Source organism: Brassica napus, chromosome A9 (genome assembly GCF_020379485.1).
Source record: "Brassica napus cultivar Da-Ae chromosome A9, Da-Ae, whole genome shotgun sequence".
Taxonomy (NCBI): Eukaryota; Viridiplantae; Streptophyta; class Magnoliopsida; order Brassicales; family Brassicaceae; genus Brassica; species Brassica napus.
The window spans coordinates 38,987-56,044 of NC_063442.1; the positions used below are offsets into that span (position 1 = coordinate 38,987).

The following is a 17,058-nucleotide window of genomic DNA, read 5'->3' on the forward strand; positions in this document are numbered from 1 at the left end:
AAAAAAGATTGAAGTAATCTAGCTGCTTTATGTAAGCAAGATGATCTCACAAATAGATATGTTTTAAAAATATTTTATACTAATATGGTCTTTTTAATAAATGGGATCTAATTTTTTAGTTGCTTTCCATCCTTCACATTTTCAGGATCGGTATTGACAAATAAATCTTCACTAGTATAGTACCAATATATGTTTGGAAATCCTGATCACATGTGATAGTGTTACCTAAATGCTATGACTTCGAAAAGTGTACATAAATTGTTATGGGTTCATGGGCAGAAAGAGCTTATTTTTTTCGTTTCTGTGTGGGCTTAAGTTGTTAGCCAATTAACCCATATGCTTTTGAGCTAAAGCCTAAGTAAGTTGGACTGTCTCTCTAAAAAGCATCATATATATCACTGTCTCCATCATCTTTGTTTGCGTCTCCTCTTGTTACGTTTTCGGATTTGACCATTTGGTGGAGAGAATGGAGATGAGAGGAAAAGTAGTTGCAGCTCCCTCGTGCTCAACCATTAGCCTTGGAGAACCTTTGTTGCTATCTATCCTCCTTCATCAACTGTTTGTTTGAATAGAGTATATTTCATTCTACCAAAAAACTTTGCTATAAAATAAGAACCCACACCTCCTCTGTTCTTGTATTCACACAAGACTCTTGCTGAATTAGAGGTTTCTTCCACATCTTAACCACACTGTTGAAGACCTATCATGGGACCCGGAGGACCCGGAGGGCCCGGACCTGGATTTGGAGGGCCTGGCGGACCAGGAGGGCCTGGACCTGGATTTGGAGGACCTGGATGGGGACCAGGGATCTTTCCACCAATTGGTGGGTTCTTTGCTGGATTTTCAGACATGATATGTTCCTGGTAAAAGACAGTTCATTGTTATTGTATTTGTACGAGAGTTAAAAGGGGTTGATGATAGATATGTTTGTTGAATCTTTCTTGCAGTCTATCTTGTCTCTGCTGCTGCTGGCTGCTACGAGATTGCTTTGGAGGGCCACCACCACCACCGCCACTTTTTCCTTCTTATTATTGATCGCCTCGCCCTGAGTCCATCACAAGAAAATAATAAAGACCCCTCTCCTGTTAACGATATTGTTAACTCATGTTTTTGTAAGGAACTTCCGATGTAAGATAATTGGTATCAGAAATTTTAAATATCTGAATTACATTTTCAAAAAAATACCAAAAAACGTTTAGAATAAAATAAAATTATCAGAGGGATGAAATCATATAGTCTGGATTGTGGAACTACAATCACTAAAGATAAACGGAATAACAACAACAAACAGAGTCTAATGTCATCGTTTTTGAGTCTCTCTCCCCCTCTCCTTGTATGGACTTTGCCAAGACTTTTGAAACTATATGTACAGTACACACACACTTCTTAGACAATGAGAGGGCCAAAGCAAACCCATCTTTCTCTCTCTTTCAACATGATGATACAACAACTAAATAACCCAGCGCCTGCGGGTGGGGTGGGGTTCATTCACAAGCTATCTTGGTGTCGAAGCTGCTAAGGCAAATGGTGAAGGCCTGGAAGGCAGAGATAGGGTACTGGAAATCCATTGTGAACACATCTTTGCCGACTTTCCCAAACTGGAGAATCACGTTCTCATGCTCAGGTCCAGCAGGTCCGTTCTCAGGAGCAGCTACGAGCTGGAAGTTCTTGACGGAAGCAACAGTGACTCTCCCATTGAAGTTGAGGCACCAGCACTGGAGCTGTTCGTGCCATCTGGGGGCTTTGTTCTTGAGGACAAGCAGCCCATCGTTTTGAGCAGGCTGGGGGAGACTCTCTGAACGAACTGATTTAGACCTGAAGAAGGAGAATGAGGGGAACATATCGAGATTGGTGTGGACAAGTTCGGTCTGAGTTGGAGCCGTTCCTGCAGGTTCTACTGCTGATGCAGGGATGGCATCCATTACACACTGCATCCTCCTCGGTCCTCTGGTACAACAACAAGTGTTAGAGAGTAACAATCTTTTTTTTGCTTCTCTCAATAAAAAAAGAAAGGAGAATCACCTGGAGCCCAAGACGTTAAGCTCATAAGAGATATGTGAGACAGGATAGTTGCCAGAGGGAACTCTGGGGCTAACTTGTTTCAAAGAGAGAAGTCTGGTTGAACGGGTTCTGGTAACCTGAGCTCCAGGATTGGTGGGCTGAGCATCGTAGACAGTGAACTTGGTCCCAAGAAAGTTAGACCTGCAAAAAAGGAAAGTCAGAATATATGAAAAAGGAGAAGGCAGTTGACTTTAAAAAAAACAGACAGACCTAAGCTTTCCGATGTAGGAAGAGCTTCCTCTGGAGACATCATCAGAGCTTAAGGAGATGATGTAGTCGGTGCAAGTTGGCCTCCGAAACCTCTTGGCAGCAAGAAGGAACTTTCCATCATCATTAGAAGCAGAAGCTGAAGAAGATAAAGAGAGCAAACTCTTCAGTGTTGTTATTATTATTCACAAAGAAAGCAAAGCAAGTGTTATGAATTGACCTTGGTTAAGGGCGAGGTAGAGATGGTAAGTTTGATTGGTGCGGTTTCGGATGATATAGCACTGAAGAAGCGAAGAAGATGCCCTGGGACCGGGCTGTTTGAGGGAGATTGGGAAAGTGAGTTTGGAGGAAAGTTGAGGAACTTTGACGATCTCTTTGACGAGAGCACGCCAGTTCCTGCAGACACCAGCGCAGGCAACAACATTCTTCCTAGAGGGCCAAGTGTCTTCGGAAGCCTCGATCCGCACGAGGACATCCCTGAGGAGCTCAGGGGGCATCGTAGCCCAGCAGCTCTGCTTGAAAGCATCCACAGGGACTACACAAGAGTCCTGAACCACGCGCTGAGACCTGGATCTACCAAACCCGAATCCTTTCCTCGAAATACTCCCAAGCTCTCCCCGCATCTCCTGTATCAGACTCTTGAACGACATCCTTTTTTTTATTACAACCTAAAGATCTCTTCCCCACCTAATCTAATCTCCAACACACACAGCTTCTAGATCTAAGAATCCACAGCAGGAATTTAAAAAAGAAAAAAGAAGCAAACTTTTTACATGTAATCCGAGCTGAGCACCACTCGGATCGAACTCGGTAAGTCTCTCAGATTCGGGTTTCGATATCGACAACACTCACAAAGCAAATGCCTTTCTTTCTTAAAGCTGCAGAAGCAGAAGCAGAAGCGGTCAGAGGAAATGGATTTAGGGTTTGGCCTTCGACGGCGGAGTGAATATATGTATGTGTGTGTGTCTGTTATCCTATCGCCTCCCCCTCCCTCTCTTTTTATTTTATTATTATTATTTATTTGTTATTATATGGTCTATTTAATTTTTAGCTAAATTTGGCAACAAATAAAATACATTTGCATCCCATAGCACTGAACCTGTGTATTTATTTATGTTATTACTTCTATAAATTTATCTTGTTTTTTTTTTACTTGTTGTTTAATCTGGAAATATTGGTAACTGACTAGCAAATATTTCATTTGTTCAAAGAAAATATCATATACAACCAAGTACAAATACCTAAGATTTTTGTGTGTGTGTTTTTTTATACCAACAAAAAGAAGACACATACAATAATAATAAATATTATTAATCCCTATACTACGATAAAGCTTTCCGTTTTCCCCGTTTTTACGCAATGTAAAACAAATAATTAATTTGTCAAATCAAATTAGTAGGAGTAAGCTTCTTTTTTTTTTTTTTTTGCCGTGATCACCGCACTTTGGCCACTCTGAAAGTCCAAAAGGTATTAACGCCTTTCATTTTTTTAATTACGATTAAATGTTCCTTTTCGAGAAAAAAGAAAAGTTTTTTGGGAGTTTGGACTATAAATTAAATGTTGATTTGGTCAAAATCCATAGTCTTTATAAAAACTACTATTAATAATCCCCCTATAATGTAATTAGTTTTAATTAATCTAATTCTTTGTTGGGCGGGTCAGACGGATCCTTAGACCGTGGATATGGGCTCAAGAGAAGCAATAAATGGGCTATAACTGCTGAAGGACTTAGACTTGTACCCACCCTATGCTATGATGCTCTGCCTAGAAGACAATAATAAACAAATTTGGCAGGTATATTTACTAGCTGGAAGAAAATAGCCATTTGGATAAATCAGCAATTAGTTTAACATGAGTAGAGTAGTGTACATAGAGTTAGATGCCATTTAACTATAACTAGTAGGTTTGATTGGAAGAAGAAATGCATTCAAAGCTTATTAAAGGAGAAGGAAGGACAATACTGTAAGAAAGACAGAAAAGGCCAAAGGAAGAAGATAAAAGAAAGAAAGAAAGGAGAGACCACACCACACAAAATGTATAAGACAGAAAGAAAGAGAGAGAGAATCATTTGAAGTTGGTAGTCCAATGGCGGCAGCAAAGGTAGGGATACTCCCGTGGCTTATCCCATCATCCTCGGCGACTTCTTCTCCGCTGTTTTCAGCTGCTGTCAAGTTGCCAGGGGTATGGCGGGTGAGAGGGAGGAAAGCAGAGAAGGATGTATCTGTCTCTGTCGCCTTCAATCCTTCCGGCAATTTCGACATCTCAGCCTTCGACTCTCACGACGGTACCTACTTACTTACTCTTTTTTTTTTTTCAAATAATACCTACTATATATAATAAACTTGTTCAGACAAGAAGAAGAATGAAAGTGTGAAAATTGCAGATACAGATAAAGTGGAACCTCCGATGCCTCCAACGAGCGGCAGGTACGAAGTAGTCATAGACAACGACTCAATTCAGCGGCTTGACTTATCTCCCTTTCAGACCGCCACCGGCATTACCTCACCTTCCTCAGGTAATCAATCACATTTTTAAAAATGTTTGGAATGAAGCATTAGATTTTTCTTTTGTGTGTATGTATATAGCTGATCCAAGAGAGTATCTGGATCGGAGCATCGGATTCACGATCAATTACAGGAGAGAAGACGCAGGGGATCCGCGTGAGCTTTCGGAGTATCCGGACATAAGGCTGTGGTTCGTAAGGCTGGATGCCATGTACCCTTGGCTTCCTCTCCTGCTTGACTGGAGAGCCGGGGAGCTTGCTCGTTACGCCGCCATGCTGGTCCCTCACCAGATGAGCTTGAGGATGGGTGTGGTTTTCAATCCCGAGGCCTTGGAGCTGTTCGTCATGAGCAAAGTGTTTGTCGTTTATCCATGGCTCAAACGTCACGCTGTCCCCAAGCCTAGGCTCAAGACCTCCGACATGGCCAGGATGCTCGGCTTCGGTATCGGCGACCAGCTCTTCGACTTGATCGACCAATACGATCTTCAAACAACCACCGATTCTCTTTAGGGCCCTTGTTTCCTCCCCTTTAATTGTGTGCTTCATCTCTCAGAAAAAAATAATAATTATGTAAGAACCGCAGAGATTCAAATTTAAATTCTGTAAAAGAACAGAGTAAAATTCTACTACCTAGAGTTAACTTGAGCTACAAGAAACGTCTTGGCGGCAGCGAGTCTCTCAACAAACACATCCTTTTGGAGATCAAGTCCATAGGGTAGTTGCTCTACGCTATGTGTGTGATTGCAACAGGATCGTTAGTGGATTCTTTTCTGTGCTTACCATCTACCTCATGAGCATTGGGGACGGGACACTCACCGCTAGTTTTATTCCACTCTTTATCTTTATGTGGTTTTGTGCTGTATTGTAACCCGACTTTATCCTCTACCTACTTGATTCATGTGTTGATTTGAACAATCACAACAACCAACAACAGTTTTAGACATCAACATCATGTGAGATATTCATAATTGAACCCAATCTAGTTTGATTTTCTAAGCACATTATACATTTGTATTAATGTATATTAAACTCTCTTTCATGGTACATGAACATTTTTTTAATTTTTTTTATCAATTAATTTAGTAAAACTTCATAATAATCATTATATTGGTGGACTAACAACTATAAAATTACTATTTTTCTAGAGAAACGGAGACAACAAAGGTTTCAAATCTCTTTGAACTTCATTATATGCTAGTGAAGGATGAAAATATGCATTAAAATATTATTTTCATTTTTTTGAATTTTTCTCAAAATCTATGTGTTAACCCCTACGAAAATATTGTGTTTTCGGTAAATGTTCTATATACTGAAGCCTATGATCTTTAGTGTTGTCTTAAAATTTTTAAACACATTCTACATTGTATTAATGTATATTAAACTCTCTTTAATGGTACATGAGCATCATTTTAATTTTTTGTCAATTAATTTAGTAAAACTTCATAATACTCCCTAAGTTGGTTAACTAACCACTATAAAATCGCTATTCTCTAGAAAAACGGAGAGAACAAAGGTTCCAAACCTCTTTGACCTTCATCATATCTTAGTGAATGATTCAAATATGCATTAGTGAATGACAACACTGAAGCCTATGATCTTTAGTGTTGTCTTAAAATTTTTAAACACATTCTACATTGTATTAATGTATATTAAACTCTCTTTAATGGTACATGAGCATCATTTTAATTTTTTGTCAATTAATTTAGTAAAACTTCATAATACTCCCTAAGTTGGTTAACTAACCACTATAAAATCGCTATTCTCTAGAAAAACGGAGAGAACAAAGGTTCCAAACCTCTTTGACCTTCATCATATCTTAGTGAATGATTCAAATATGCATTAAAATAGAATTTTAATTTTTTTGAATTTTTCTCAAAATCTATGGGTTGACCTTTTCGAAAATATTTATTTTTTCGGTAAATTCTCTATATACTGAAGCCTATGATCTTTAGTGTTGTTTTAAAATTTCTAAACACACTCTACATTTGTATTAATGAATATTAAACTCTCTTTCATCGTACATGAGCATCGTTTAATTTTTTTGTCAATTAATTTAGTAAAACTTCATAATACTCCCTAAATTGGTTGACTAACCACTCTAAAAACGCTATTATCTAGAAAAACGGAGACAACAAAGTTTCCAAACCTCTATTACCTTTATCATATGTTATTGAAGGATGCAACTATGCATTAAAATAGAATTTTTATTTTTTAGATTTTTTTTCAAAATCTATGGGTTAAACCCTGCAAAAATATTGAATTTTCGATAAATGCTCTATATACTGAAGCCTGTGATCTTAAGTGTTGTTTTAAAATTTCTAAACACATTATACATTTGTATTAATGTATATTGAACTCTCTTTCATGGTACATAGGCATCGTTTAATTTTTTTGTCAATTAATATAGTAAGACTTCATAATATCCGTAAATTGGTTGACTAACCACTATAAAATCGCTATTCTCTAGAAAAACGGAGACAACAAAGGTTCCAAACCTCTTTGAAATTCATAATATGTTATTGAATGATTCAACTATGCATTATAATAGAATTTTCATATTTTTGAATTTTTCTCAAAATCTATGTGTTATATATACTGAAGCCTATGATCTTTAGTGTTGTCTTAAATTTTTTAAACACATTCTACATTTGTATTAATGTATATTACTCTCCTTCATGGTACATGAAAATCGTCTAAATGTTTTGTCAATTACTTTACTAAAACTGTATAATACTCCCTAAATTGATTGACTAACCACTATAAAATTGCTATTCTCTAAAAAACAGAGACAACAAAGGTTCCAACCTTATTTGACCTTCATCATATGTTAGTGAAGGATGCAACTATGCATTAAATAGAATTTTCTTTTTTTTTGAATTTTTCTCAAAATCTATGAGTTAACCCTACGAAAATATTAAATTTTTCGGTAAATGCTCTATATACTGAAGCCTATGATCTTTAGTGTTGTTTTAAAATTTCTAAACGCATTCTATATTTGTATTAATGTATATTAAACTCTCTTTCATGGTACATTGGCATTGTTTAATTTTTTTGTCAATTAGTTTAATAAAATTTCATAATACTCTCTAAATTGGTTGATTAACCAATATAAAATCGCTATTCTCTAGAAAAAACAGAGACAACAAAGGTTCCAACCGTATTTGACCTTCATCATATGTTAGTGAAGGATGCAAATATGCATTAAAATAAAATTTTCATTTTTTTCATTTTTTTCAAAATCTATGGGTAAACTCCTACGAAATATTGAATTTTTCGGTAAATGCTCTATATACTGAAGCATAGGATATTTACTGTTGTTTTAAAATTTCTAAAAACATTCTACATTTGCATTAATGTATATTAAACTTTCTCTCAAGGTACATGGGTATCGTTTAAATATTTTGTCAATTAATTTAGTAAAACTTCATAATACTCCCTAAATTGGTTGACTAACCACTATTAAATCGCTATTCTCTAAAAAAACGGAGACAACAAAGGTTCCAAACCTGTTTGACCTTCATCATATGTTAGTACAGGATGCAACTATACATTAAAACATTATTTTCATTTTTTTTGAATTTTTCTCATAATCTATGTGTTATTGAATTTTTCGGTAAATGCCTTATATACTGAAGCCTATGATCTTTAGTGTTGTTTTAAAATTTCTAAACACATTCTACATTTGTTTTAATGTAGATTAAACTATATTTCATGGTACATAGACATCGTTTTAATTTTGGTCATTTGATTTAGTAAAACTTCATAATACTCCCTAAATTGGTGGACTAACCACTATAAAATCGCTATTTTCTAGATAAACGGAGAAAACAGAGGTTCCAAACCTCTTTGACCTTCATCATATATTAGTGTATGATGCAACTATGCATTAAAACAGTATTTTCATATTTTTTGAATTTTTTTCAAAATCTAATTGTTAACCCTTACGAAAATATTGTATTTTCGGTAATTTTATATATACTGAAGCCTATGATCTTTAGTGTTGTTTTAAAATTTCTAAATACAATCTACATTTTTAATGTATATAAAATATCTTTCATGGTACATGGACATCATTTTAATTTTTGTTGTCAATTAATTTAGTAAAACTGCATAATACTCCCTAAATTGGTGAACTAACCATCATAAAATCGCTATTTTCTAAAAAAACGGAGACAACAAAAGTATCAAACCTCTTTGACCTTCATCATATGTTAGTGAATGATGCAACTATGCATTAAAACAGTATTTTCATATTTTTCAATTTTTCTCAAAATTTATGTGTTAACCTAACCCTCTACGAAAATATTGAGTTTATCGGTAAATGTTCTATATACTGAAATCTATGATCTTTTGTGTTGTTTTTAAATTTCTAAATACATTCTCAATTGTATTAATATATGTTAAACTCTCTTTTATGGTGTATGTACATTTTTTAAATTTTTATCAATTAATTTAGTAAAACTTCATAATACTCTATAAATTGTTTGGTTAACCATTTTAAAATCGCTATTATCTAAAGAAACATAGGCAAAAAAGACTTCAAACATCTTTGACATTCATGAGCAAGATGTAACTATTCTTCAGTGTTGTTATTATTATTCACAAAGAAAGCAAAGCAAGTGTTATGAATTGACCTTGGTTAAGGGCGAGGTAGAGATGGTAAGTTTGATTGGTGCGGTTTCGGATGATATAGCACTGAAGAAGCGAAGAAGATGCCCTGGGACCGGGCTGTTTGAGGGAGATTGGGAAAGTGAGTTTGGAGGAAAGTTGAGGAACTTTGACGATCTCTTTGACGAGAGCACGCCAGTTCCTGCAGACACCAGCGCAGGCAACAACATTCTTCCTAGAGGGCCAAGTGTCTTCGGAAGCCTCGATCCGCACGAGGACATCCCTGAGGAGCTCAGGGGGCATCGTAGCCCAGCAGCTCTGCTTGAAAGCATCCACAGGGACTACACAAGAGTCCTGAACCACGCGCTGAGACCTGGATCTACCAAACCCGAATCCTTTCCTCGAAATACTCCCAAGCTCTCCCCGCATCTCCTGTATCAGACTCTTGAACGACATCCTTTTTTTTATTACAACCTAAAGATCTCTTCCCCACCTAATCTAATCTCCAACACACACAGCTTCTAGATCTAAGAATCCACAGCAGGAATTTAAAAAAGAAAAAGAAGCAAACTTTTTACATGTAATCCGAGCTGAGCACCACTCGGATCGAACTCGGTAAGTCTCTCAGATTCGGGTTTCGATATCGACAACACTCACAAAGCAAATGCCTTTCTTTCTTAAAGCTGCAGAAGCAGAAGCAGAAGCGGTCAGAGGAAATGGATTTAGGGTTTGGCCTTCGACGGCGGAGTGAATATATGTATGTGTGTGTGTCTGTTATCCTATCGCCTCCCCCTCCCTCTCTTTTTATTTTATTATTATTATTTATTTGTTATTATATGGTCTATTTAATTTTTAGCTAAATTTGGCAACAAATAAAATACATTTGCATCCCATAGCACTGAACCTGTGTATTTATTTATGTTATTACTTCTATAAATTTATCTTGTTTTTTTTTTACTTGTTGTTTAATCTGGAAATATTGGTAACTGACTAGCAAATATTTCATTTGTTCAAAGAAAATATCATATACAACCAAGTACAAATACCTAAGATTTTTGTGTGTGTGTTTTTTTATACCAACAAAAAGAAGACACATACAATAATAATAAATATTATTAATCCCTATACTACGATAAAGCTTTCCGTTTTCCCCGTTTTTACGCAATGTAAAACAAATAATTAATTTGTCAAATCAAATTAGTAGGAGTAAGCTTCTTTTTTTTTTTTTTTTGCCGTGATCACCGCACTTTGGCCACTCTGAAAGTCCAAAAGGTATTAACGCCTTTCATTTTTTTAATTACGATTAAATGTTCCTTTTCGAGAAAAAAGAAAAGTTTTTTGGGAGTTTGGACTATAAATTAAATGTTGATTTGGTCAAAATCCATAGTCTTTATAAAAACTACTATTAATAATCCCCCTATAATGTAATTAGTTTTAATTAATCTAATTCTTTGTTGGGCGGGTCAGACGGATCCTTAGACCGTGGATATGGGCTCAAGAGAAGCAATAAATGGGCTATAACTGCTGAAGGACTTAGACTTGTACCCACCCTATGCTATGATGCTCTGCCTAGAAGACAATAATAAACAAATTTGGCAGGTATATTTACTAGCTGGAAGAAAATAGCCATTTGGATAAATCAGCAATTAGTTTAACATGAGTAGAGTAGTGTACATAGAGTTAGATGCCATTTAACTATAACTAGTAGGTTTGATTGGAAGAAGAAATGCATTCAAAGCTTATTAAAGGAGAAGGAAGGACAATACTGTAAGAAAGACAGAAAAGGCCAAAGGAAGAAGATAAAAGAAAGAAAGAAAGGAGAGACCACACCACACAAAATGTATAAGACAGAAAGAAAGAGAGAGAGAATCATTTGAAGTTGGTAGTCCAATGGCGGCAGCAAAGGTAGGGATACTCCCGTGGCTTATCCCATCATCCTCGGCGACTTCTTCTCCGCTGTTTTCAGCTGCTGTCAAGTTGCCAGGGGTATGGCGGGTGAGAGGGAGGAAAGCAGAGAAGGATGTATCTGTCTCTGTCGCCTTCAATCCTTCCGGCAATTTCGACATCTCAGCCTTCGACTCTCACGACGGTACCTACTTACTTACTCTTTTTTTTTTTTCAAATAATACCTACTATATATAATAAACTTGTTCAGACAAGAAGAAGAATGAAAGTGTGAAAATTGCAGATACAGATAAAGTGGAACCTCCGATGCCTCCAACGAGCGGCAGGTACGAAGTAGTCATAGACAACGACTCAATTCAGCGGCTTGACTTATCTCCCTTTCAGACCGCCACCGGCATTACCTCACCTTCCTCAGGTAATCAATCACATTTTTAAAAATGTTTGGAATGAAGCATTAGATTTTTCTTTTGTGTGTATGTATATAGCTGATCCAAGAGAGTATCTGGATCGGAGCATCGGATTCACGATCAATTACAGGAGAGAAGACGCAGGGGATCCGCGTGAGCTTTCGGAGTATCCGGACATAAGGCTGTGGTTCGTAAGGCTGGATGCCATGTACCCTTGGCTTCCTCTCCTGCTTGACTGGAGAGCCGGGGAGCTTGCTCGTTACGCCGCCATGCTGGTCCCTCACCAGATGAGCTTGAGGATGGGTGTGGTTTTCAATCCCGAGGCCTTGGAGCTGTTCGTCATGAGCAAAGTGTTTGTCGTTTATCCATGGCTCAAACGTCACGCTGTCCCCAAGCCTAGGCTCAAGACCTCCGACATGGCCAGGATGCTCGGCTTCGGTATCGGCGACCAGCTCTTCGACTTGATCGACCAATACGATCTTCAAACAACCACCGATTCTCTTTAGGGCCCTTGTTTCCTCCCCTTTAATTGTGTGCTTCATCTCTCAGAAAAAAATAATAATTATGTAAGAACCGCAGAGATTCAAATTTAAATTCTGTAAAAGAACAGAGTAAAATTCTACTACCTAGAGTTAACTTGAGCTACAAGAAACGTCTTGGCGGCAGCGAGTCTCTCAACAAACACATCCTTTTGGAGATCAAGTCCATAGGGTAGTTGCTCTACGCTATGTGTGTGATTGCAACAGGATCGTTAGTGGATTCTTTTCTGTGCTTACCATCTACCTCATGAGCATTGGGGACGGGACACTCACCGCTAGTTTTATTCCACTCTTTATCTTTATGTGGTTTTGTGCTGTATTGTAACCCGACTTTATCCTCTACCTACTTGATTCATGTGTTGATTTGAACAATCACAACAACCAACAACAGTTTTAGACATCAACATCATGTGAGATATTCATAATTGAACCCAATCTAGTTTGATTTTCTAAGCACATTATACATTTGTATTAATGTATATTAAACTCTCTTTCATGGTACATGAACATTTTTTTAATTTTTTTTATCAATTAATTTAGTAAAACTTCATAATAATCATTATATTGGTGGACTAACAACTATAAAATTACTATTTTTCTAGAGAAACGGAGACAACAAAGGTTTCAAATCTCTTTGAACTTCATTATATGCTAGTGAAGGATGAAAATATGCATTAAAATATTATTTTCATTTTTTTGAATTTTTCTCAAAATCTATGTGTTAACCCCTACGAAAATATTGTGTTTTCGGTAAATGTTCTATATACTGAAGCCTATGATCTTTAGTGTTGTCTTAAAATTTTTAAACACATTCTACATTGTATTAATGTATATTAAACTCTCTTTAATGGTACATGAGCATCATTTTAATTTTTTGTCAATTAATTTAGTAAAACTTCATAATACTCCCTAAGTTGGTTAACTAACCACTATAAAATCGCTATTCTCTAGAAAAACGGAGAGAACAAAGGTTCCAAACCTCTTTGACCTTCATCATATCTTAGTGAATGATTCAAATATGCATTAAAATAGAATTTTAATTTTTTTGAATTTTTCTCAAAATCTATGGGTTGACCTTTTCGAAAATATTTATTTTTTCGGTAAATTCTCTATATACTGAAGCCTATGATCTTTAGTGTTGTTTTAAAATTTCTAAACACACTCTACATTTGTATTAATGAATATTAAACTCTCTTTCATCGTACATGAGCATCGTTTAATTTTTTTGTCAATTAATTTAGTAAAACTTCATAATACTCCCTAAATTGGTTGACTAACCACTCTAAAAACGCTATTATCTAGAAAAACGGAGACAACAAAGTTTCCAAACCTCTATTACCTTTATCATATGTTATTGAAGGATGCAACTATGCATTAAAATAGAATTTTTATTTTTTAGATTTTTTTTCAAAATCTATGGGTTAAACCCTGCAAAAATATTGAATTTTCGATAAATGCTCTATATACTGAAGCCTGTGATCTTAAGTGTTGTTTTAAAATTTCTAAACACATTATACATTTGTATTAATGTATATTGAACTCTCTTTCATGGTACATAGGCATCGTTTAATTTTTTTGTCAATTAATATAGTAAGACTTCATAATATCCGTAAATTGGTTGACTAACCACTATAAAATCGCTATTCTCTAGAAAAACGGAGACAACAAAGGTTCCAAACCTCTTTGAAATTCATAATATGTTATTGAATGATTCAACTATGCATTATAATAGAATTTTCATATTTTTGAATTTTTCTCAAAATCTATGTGTTATATATACTGAAGCCTATGATCTTTAGTGTTGTCTTAAATTTTTTAAACACATTCTACATTTGTATTAATGTATATTACTCTCCTTCATGGTACATGAAAATCGTCTAAATGTTTTGTCAATTACTTTACTAAAACTGTATAATACTCCCTAAATTGATTGACTAACCACTATAAAATTGCTATTCTCTAAAAAACAGAGACAACAAAGGTTCCAACCTTATTTGACCTTCATCATATGTTAGTGAAGGATGCAACTATGCATTAAATAGAATTTTCTTTTTTTTTGAATTTTTCTCAAAATCTATGAGTTAACCCTACGAAAATATTAAATTTTTCGGTAAATGCTCTATATACTGAAGCCTATGATCTTTAGTGTTGTTTTAAAATTTCTAAACGCATTCTATATTTGTATTAATGTATATTAAACTCTCTTTCATGGTACATTGGCATTGTTTAATTTTTTTGTCAATTAGTTTAATAAAATTTCATAATACTCTCTAAATTGGTTGATTAACCAATATAAAATCGCTATTCTCTAGAAAAAACAGAGACAACAAAGGTTCCAACCGTATTTGACCTTCATCATATGTTAGTGAAGGATGCAAATATGCATTAAAATAAAATTTTCATTTTTTTCATTTTTTTCAAAATCTATGGGTAAACTCCTACGAAATATTGAATTTTTCGGTAAATGCTCTATATACTGAAGCATAGGATATTTACTGTTGTTTTAAAATTTCTAAAAACATTCTACATTTGCATTAATGTATATTAAACTTTCTCTCAAGGTACATGGGTATCGTTTAAATATTTTGTCAATTAATTTAGTAAAACTTCATAATACTCCCTAAATTGGTTGACTAACCACTATTAAATCGCTATTCTCTAAAAAAACGGAGACAACAAAGGTTCCAAACCTGTTTGACCTTCATCATATGTTAGTACAGGATGCAACTATACATTAAAACATTATTTTCATTTTTTTTGAATTTTTCTCATAATCTATGTGTTATTGAATTTTTCGGTAAATGCCTTATATACTGAAGCCTATGATCTTTAGTGTTGTTTTAAAATTTCTAAACACATTCTACATTTGTTTTAATGTAGATTAAACTATATTTCATGGTACATAGACATCGTTTTAATTTTGGTCATTTGATTTAGTAAAACTTCATAATACTCCCTAAATTGGTGGACTAACCACTATAAAATCGCTATTTTCTAGATAAACGGAGAAAACAGAGGTTCCAAACCTCTTTGACCTTCATCATATATTAGTGTATGATGCAACTATGCATTAAAACAGTATTTTCATATTTTTTGAATTTTTTTCAAAATCTAATTGTTAACCCTTACGAAAATATTGTATTTTCGGTAATTTTATATATACTGAAGCCTATGATCTTTAGTGTTGTTTTAAAATTTCTAAATACAATCTACATTTTTAATGTATATAAAATATCTTTCATGGTACATGGACATCATTTTAATTTTTGTTGTCAATTAATTTAGTAAAACTGCATAATACTCCCTAAATTGGTGAACTAACCATCATAAAATCGCTATTTTCTAAAAAAACGGAGACAACAAAAGTATCAAACCTCTTTGACCTTCATCATATGTTAGTGAATGATGCAACTATGCATTAAAACAGTATTTTCATATTTTTCAATTTTTCTCAAAATTTATGTGTTAACCTAACCCTCTACGAAAATATTGAGTTTATCGGTAAATGTTCTATATACTGAAATCTATGATCTTTTGTGTTGTTTTTAAATTTCTAAATACATTCTCAATTGTATTAATATATGTTAAACTCTCTTTTATGGTGTATGTACATTTTTTAAATTTTTATCAATTAATTTAGTAAAACTTCATAATACTCTATAAATTGTTTGGTTAACCATTTTAAAATCGCTATTATCTAAAGAAACATAGGCAAAAAAGACTTCAAACATCTTTGACATTCATGAGCAAGATGTAACTATACATTAAAACCTCTACTAAAAAATATTGAGTTTTTCGATAAATGTTTTATATACTAAAACTTATGATTTTTAGTGTAAGTTTTTAAATTTCTAACTCGTATCAACTGTTACAAGTACAACAACTGCACCAAAAGAGAGCCTCCTAACAGGAACAATAGTAGTATTAAATTATACAAGAAAAATAAAGTTTCATAAACAAGCAGAGAGTAAAAAGTATACATTGTGAATCTTTTTCTTCAAGCAAGATGTCAAAGAGGGCTTACTCTCTCACTCTGTTTCAAAATAATTTATTAGAATCTGCAGAAAGCTAGTATTAACATGGGGAAGACCAGAAGCAGAGAGAGTGGTGACGAGACCAAAGAAACAGAGGAAGAAGCCGGAAGAGGAGACCCCACGGGAGAAGAGTCAAGCAGAGGATCAGGAGAGACGGCATCTGGATTTGGTGGACTAAGGCTCGAGGGGATTGTCGGCATGTCAAAAGATTCTGACGGAGAAGGAGACGTTTCGCTTGAACCTGGAGTAGGGAACAGAGGAGATATATCTGGAGACATAGCCTCCGGAGGTGAAGCTGAGAAACTCGAAGGAGCTTCAGGCAAAAACGTAGGTGCAGCTGATGATATGGTGGAGAGCTGAAACTGTAGGAACTCAGATGTTGAAGTGTGTAAACAGAGTGAAAGAACGGTGAAGGCGACTAACAGAGAGACGACAGTCATGGTCTCTTTCTGTGAATGAGTATCTGCGAAGAGACCTTAGGAGGTGGTTAAAAAAGGACGAGAAATTGAACAAGAAAATATATACAGCTATAGGGAAGGTAAAAGCCAAGATTGGTGGGTTTAGTTGTGGACCTTTTGCATAAGGGCAGATCACATGAAACGTGATTTGTCATGCTTTGATTTGTGTAGGAGTGTTTGGATGTTTTGATATTCTGAGTAGAAAACAAACTAAATAATAAAAAAATAAAAGCAAAGTAGAGTCCCGTGAAGAAGCTCTTCCTTCGATATTGAAGTGAGTGCCAGCTTTTAACTTGTTCCTGTTTCTGCAATAATCGTAGGTTTAATTATGGTAAA

The 17,058-nt window shown here is 35.0% G+C and overlaps 5 protein-coding genes across 9 annotated transcripts; 2 read left to right on the top strand and 3 right to left on the bottom strand.

Annotated features, from left to right (window-relative positions):
* Positions 1 to 1,190: 1,190 nt before the first annotated feature.
* On the bottom strand, positions 1,191 to 3,264 carry LOC106436154 (tubby-like F-box protein 3). Its single transcript, XM_013877115.3, has 4 exons — positions 2,489 to 3,264; positions 2,272 to 2,407; positions 2,023 to 2,202; positions 1,191 to 1,947 (listed from the first exon to the last, which is right to left on the bottom strand). Exons 1-4 carry the CDS (start codon positions 2,916 to 2,918, stop codon positions 1,485 to 1,487), a joined length of 1,209 nt encoding a protein of 402 aa, XP_013732569.2. The 5' UTR covers positions 2,919 to 3,264; the 3' UTR covers positions 1,191 to 1,484.
* Positions 3,265 to 4,311: 1,047 nt separating this feature from the next.
* LOC125578007 (protein CHLORORESPIRATORY REDUCTION 6, chloroplastic-like) lies at positions 4,312 to 5,400 on the top strand. Of its 2 annotated transcripts, none has more exons than XM_048740252.1 (3): positions 4,312 to 4,552; positions 4,652 to 4,783; positions 4,854 to 5,400. In XM_048740252.1, the coding sequence occupies exons 1-3, from the start codon at positions 4,354 to 4,356 to the stop codon at positions 5,279 to 5,281; spliced, it is 759 nt and encodes a 252-aa protein (XP_048596209.1). In that variant the 5' UTR covers positions 4,312 to 4,353; the 3' UTR covers positions 5,282 to 5,400. The 2 variants fall into 2 exon arrangements, with proteins under 2 accessions (XP_048596209.1, XP_048596210.1); XM_048740253.1 differs by having other exon boundaries at positions 4,316 to 4,552; positions 4,658 to 4,783.
* LOC125578008 (tubby-like F-box protein 3) lies at positions 4,807 to 10,272 on the bottom strand. Of its 3 annotated transcripts, none has more exons than XR_007316339.1 (3): positions 9,406 to 10,272; positions 5,588 to 5,657; positions 5,381 to 5,500 (listed from the first exon to the last, which is right to left on the bottom strand). XR_007316339.1 is itself a non-coding variant. In XM_048740254.1 (3 exons), exons 1-3 carry the CDS (start codon positions 9,709 to 9,711, stop codon positions 5,398 to 5,400), a joined length of 474 nt encoding a protein of 157 aa, XP_048596211.1. In that variant the 5' UTR covers positions 9,712 to 10,272; the 3' UTR covers positions 5,383 to 5,397. The 3 variants fall into 3 exon arrangements, 2 of the variants coding, with proteins under 2 accessions (XP_048596212.1, XP_048596211.1); XM_048740254.1 differs by having other exon boundaries at positions 5,383 to 5,495; XM_048740255.1 differs by having other exon boundaries at positions 4,807 to 5,657.
* Positions 10,273 to 11,015: 743 nt separating this feature from the next.
* On the top strand, positions 11,016 to 12,316 carry LOC106436161 (protein CHLORORESPIRATORY REDUCTION 6, chloroplastic). 2 transcript variants are annotated; one of them, XM_013877119.3, is made up of 3 exons: positions 11,016 to 11,468; positions 11,568 to 11,699; positions 11,770 to 12,316. In XM_013877119.3, the coding sequence occupies exons 1-3, from the start codon at positions 11,270 to 11,272 to the stop codon at positions 12,195 to 12,197; spliced, it is 759 nt and encodes a 252-aa protein (XP_013732573.1). In that variant the 5' UTR covers positions 11,016 to 11,269; the 3' UTR covers positions 12,198 to 12,316. The 2 variants fall into 2 exon arrangements, with proteins under 2 accessions (XP_013732573.1, XP_013732574.1); XM_013877120.3 differs by having other exon boundaries at positions 11,574 to 11,699.
* A 3,820-nt stretch (positions 12,317 to 16,136) lies between these two features.
* On the bottom strand, positions 16,137 to 17,027 carry LOC106436153 (classical arabinogalactan protein 26-like). The gene is made up of 2 exons (XM_013877114.3): positions 16,837 to 17,027; positions 16,137 to 16,727 (listed from the first exon to the last, which is right to left on the bottom strand). Exon 2 carries the CDS (start codon positions 16,702 to 16,704, stop codon positions 16,282 to 16,284), a length of 423 nt encoding a protein of 140 aa, XP_013732568.1. The 5' UTR covers positions 16,705 to 16,727; positions 16,837 to 17,027; the 3' UTR covers positions 16,137 to 16,281.
* Between the last annotated feature and the right edge of the window lie 31 nt (positions 17,028 to 17,058).

What these genes read in the sequence shown, in the direction of transcription:
- LOC106436154 (XM_013877115.3), bottom strand. Translation starts at nt 2,918, where the DNA reads ATGTCGTTCAAGAGTCTGATACAGGAGATGCGGGGAGAGCTTGGGAGT. An exon ending in CTACCTCGCCCTTAACCAAG is followed by an intron (nt 2,408 to 2,488) that starts GTCAATTCATAA and finishes TATCTTCTTCAG; the next exon opens with CTTCTGCTTCTAATGATGAT. An exon ending in TCCTACATCGGAAAGCTTAG is followed by an intron (nt 2,203 to 2,271) that starts GTCTGTCTGTTT and finishes CCTTTTTTGCAG; the next exon opens with GTCTAACTTTCTTGGGACCA.
- LOC125578007 (XM_048740252.1), top strand. Translation starts at nt 4,354, where the DNA reads ATGGCGGCAGCAAAGGTAGGGATACTCCCGTGGCTTATCCCATCATCC. An exon ending in AGCCTTCGACTCTCACGACG is followed by an intron (nt 4,553 to 4,651) that starts GTACCTACTTAC and finishes TGAAAATTGCAG; the next exon opens with ATACAGATAAAGTGGAACCT. An exon ending in CATTACCTCACCTTCCTCAG is followed by an intron (nt 4,784 to 4,853) that starts GTAATCAATCAC and finishes GTATGTATATAG; the next exon opens with CTGATCCAAGAGAGTATCTG.
- LOC125578008 (XM_048740254.1), bottom strand. Translation starts at nt 9,711, where the DNA reads ATGCTTTCAAGCAGAGCTGCTGGGCTACGATGCCCCCTGAGCTCCTCA. An exon ending in CTACCTCGCCCTTAACCAAG is followed by an intron (nt 5,658 to 9,405) that starts GTCAATTCATAA and finishes TGAATCAAGTAG; the next exon opens with GTAGAGGATAAAGTCGGGTT. An exon ending in AGAGTGGAATAAAACTAGCG is followed by an intron (nt 5,496 to 5,587) that starts GTGAGTGTCCCG and finishes CACATAGCGTAG; the next exon opens with AGCAACTACCCTATGGACTT.
- LOC106436161 (XM_013877119.3), top strand. Translation starts at nt 11,270, where the DNA reads ATGGCGGCAGCAAAGGTAGGGATACTCCCGTGGCTTATCCCATCATCC. An exon ending in AGCCTTCGACTCTCACGACG is followed by an intron (nt 11,469 to 11,567) that starts GTACCTACTTAC and finishes TGAAAATTGCAG; the next exon opens with ATACAGATAAAGTGGAACCT. An exon ending in CATTACCTCACCTTCCTCAG is followed by an intron (nt 11,700 to 11,769) that starts GTAATCAATCAC and finishes GTATGTATATAG; the next exon opens with CTGATCCAAGAGAGTATCTG.
- LOC106436153 (XM_013877114.3), bottom strand. Translation starts at nt 16,704, where the DNA reads ATGACTGTCGTCTCTCTGTTAGTCGCCTTCACCGTTCTTTCACTCTGT.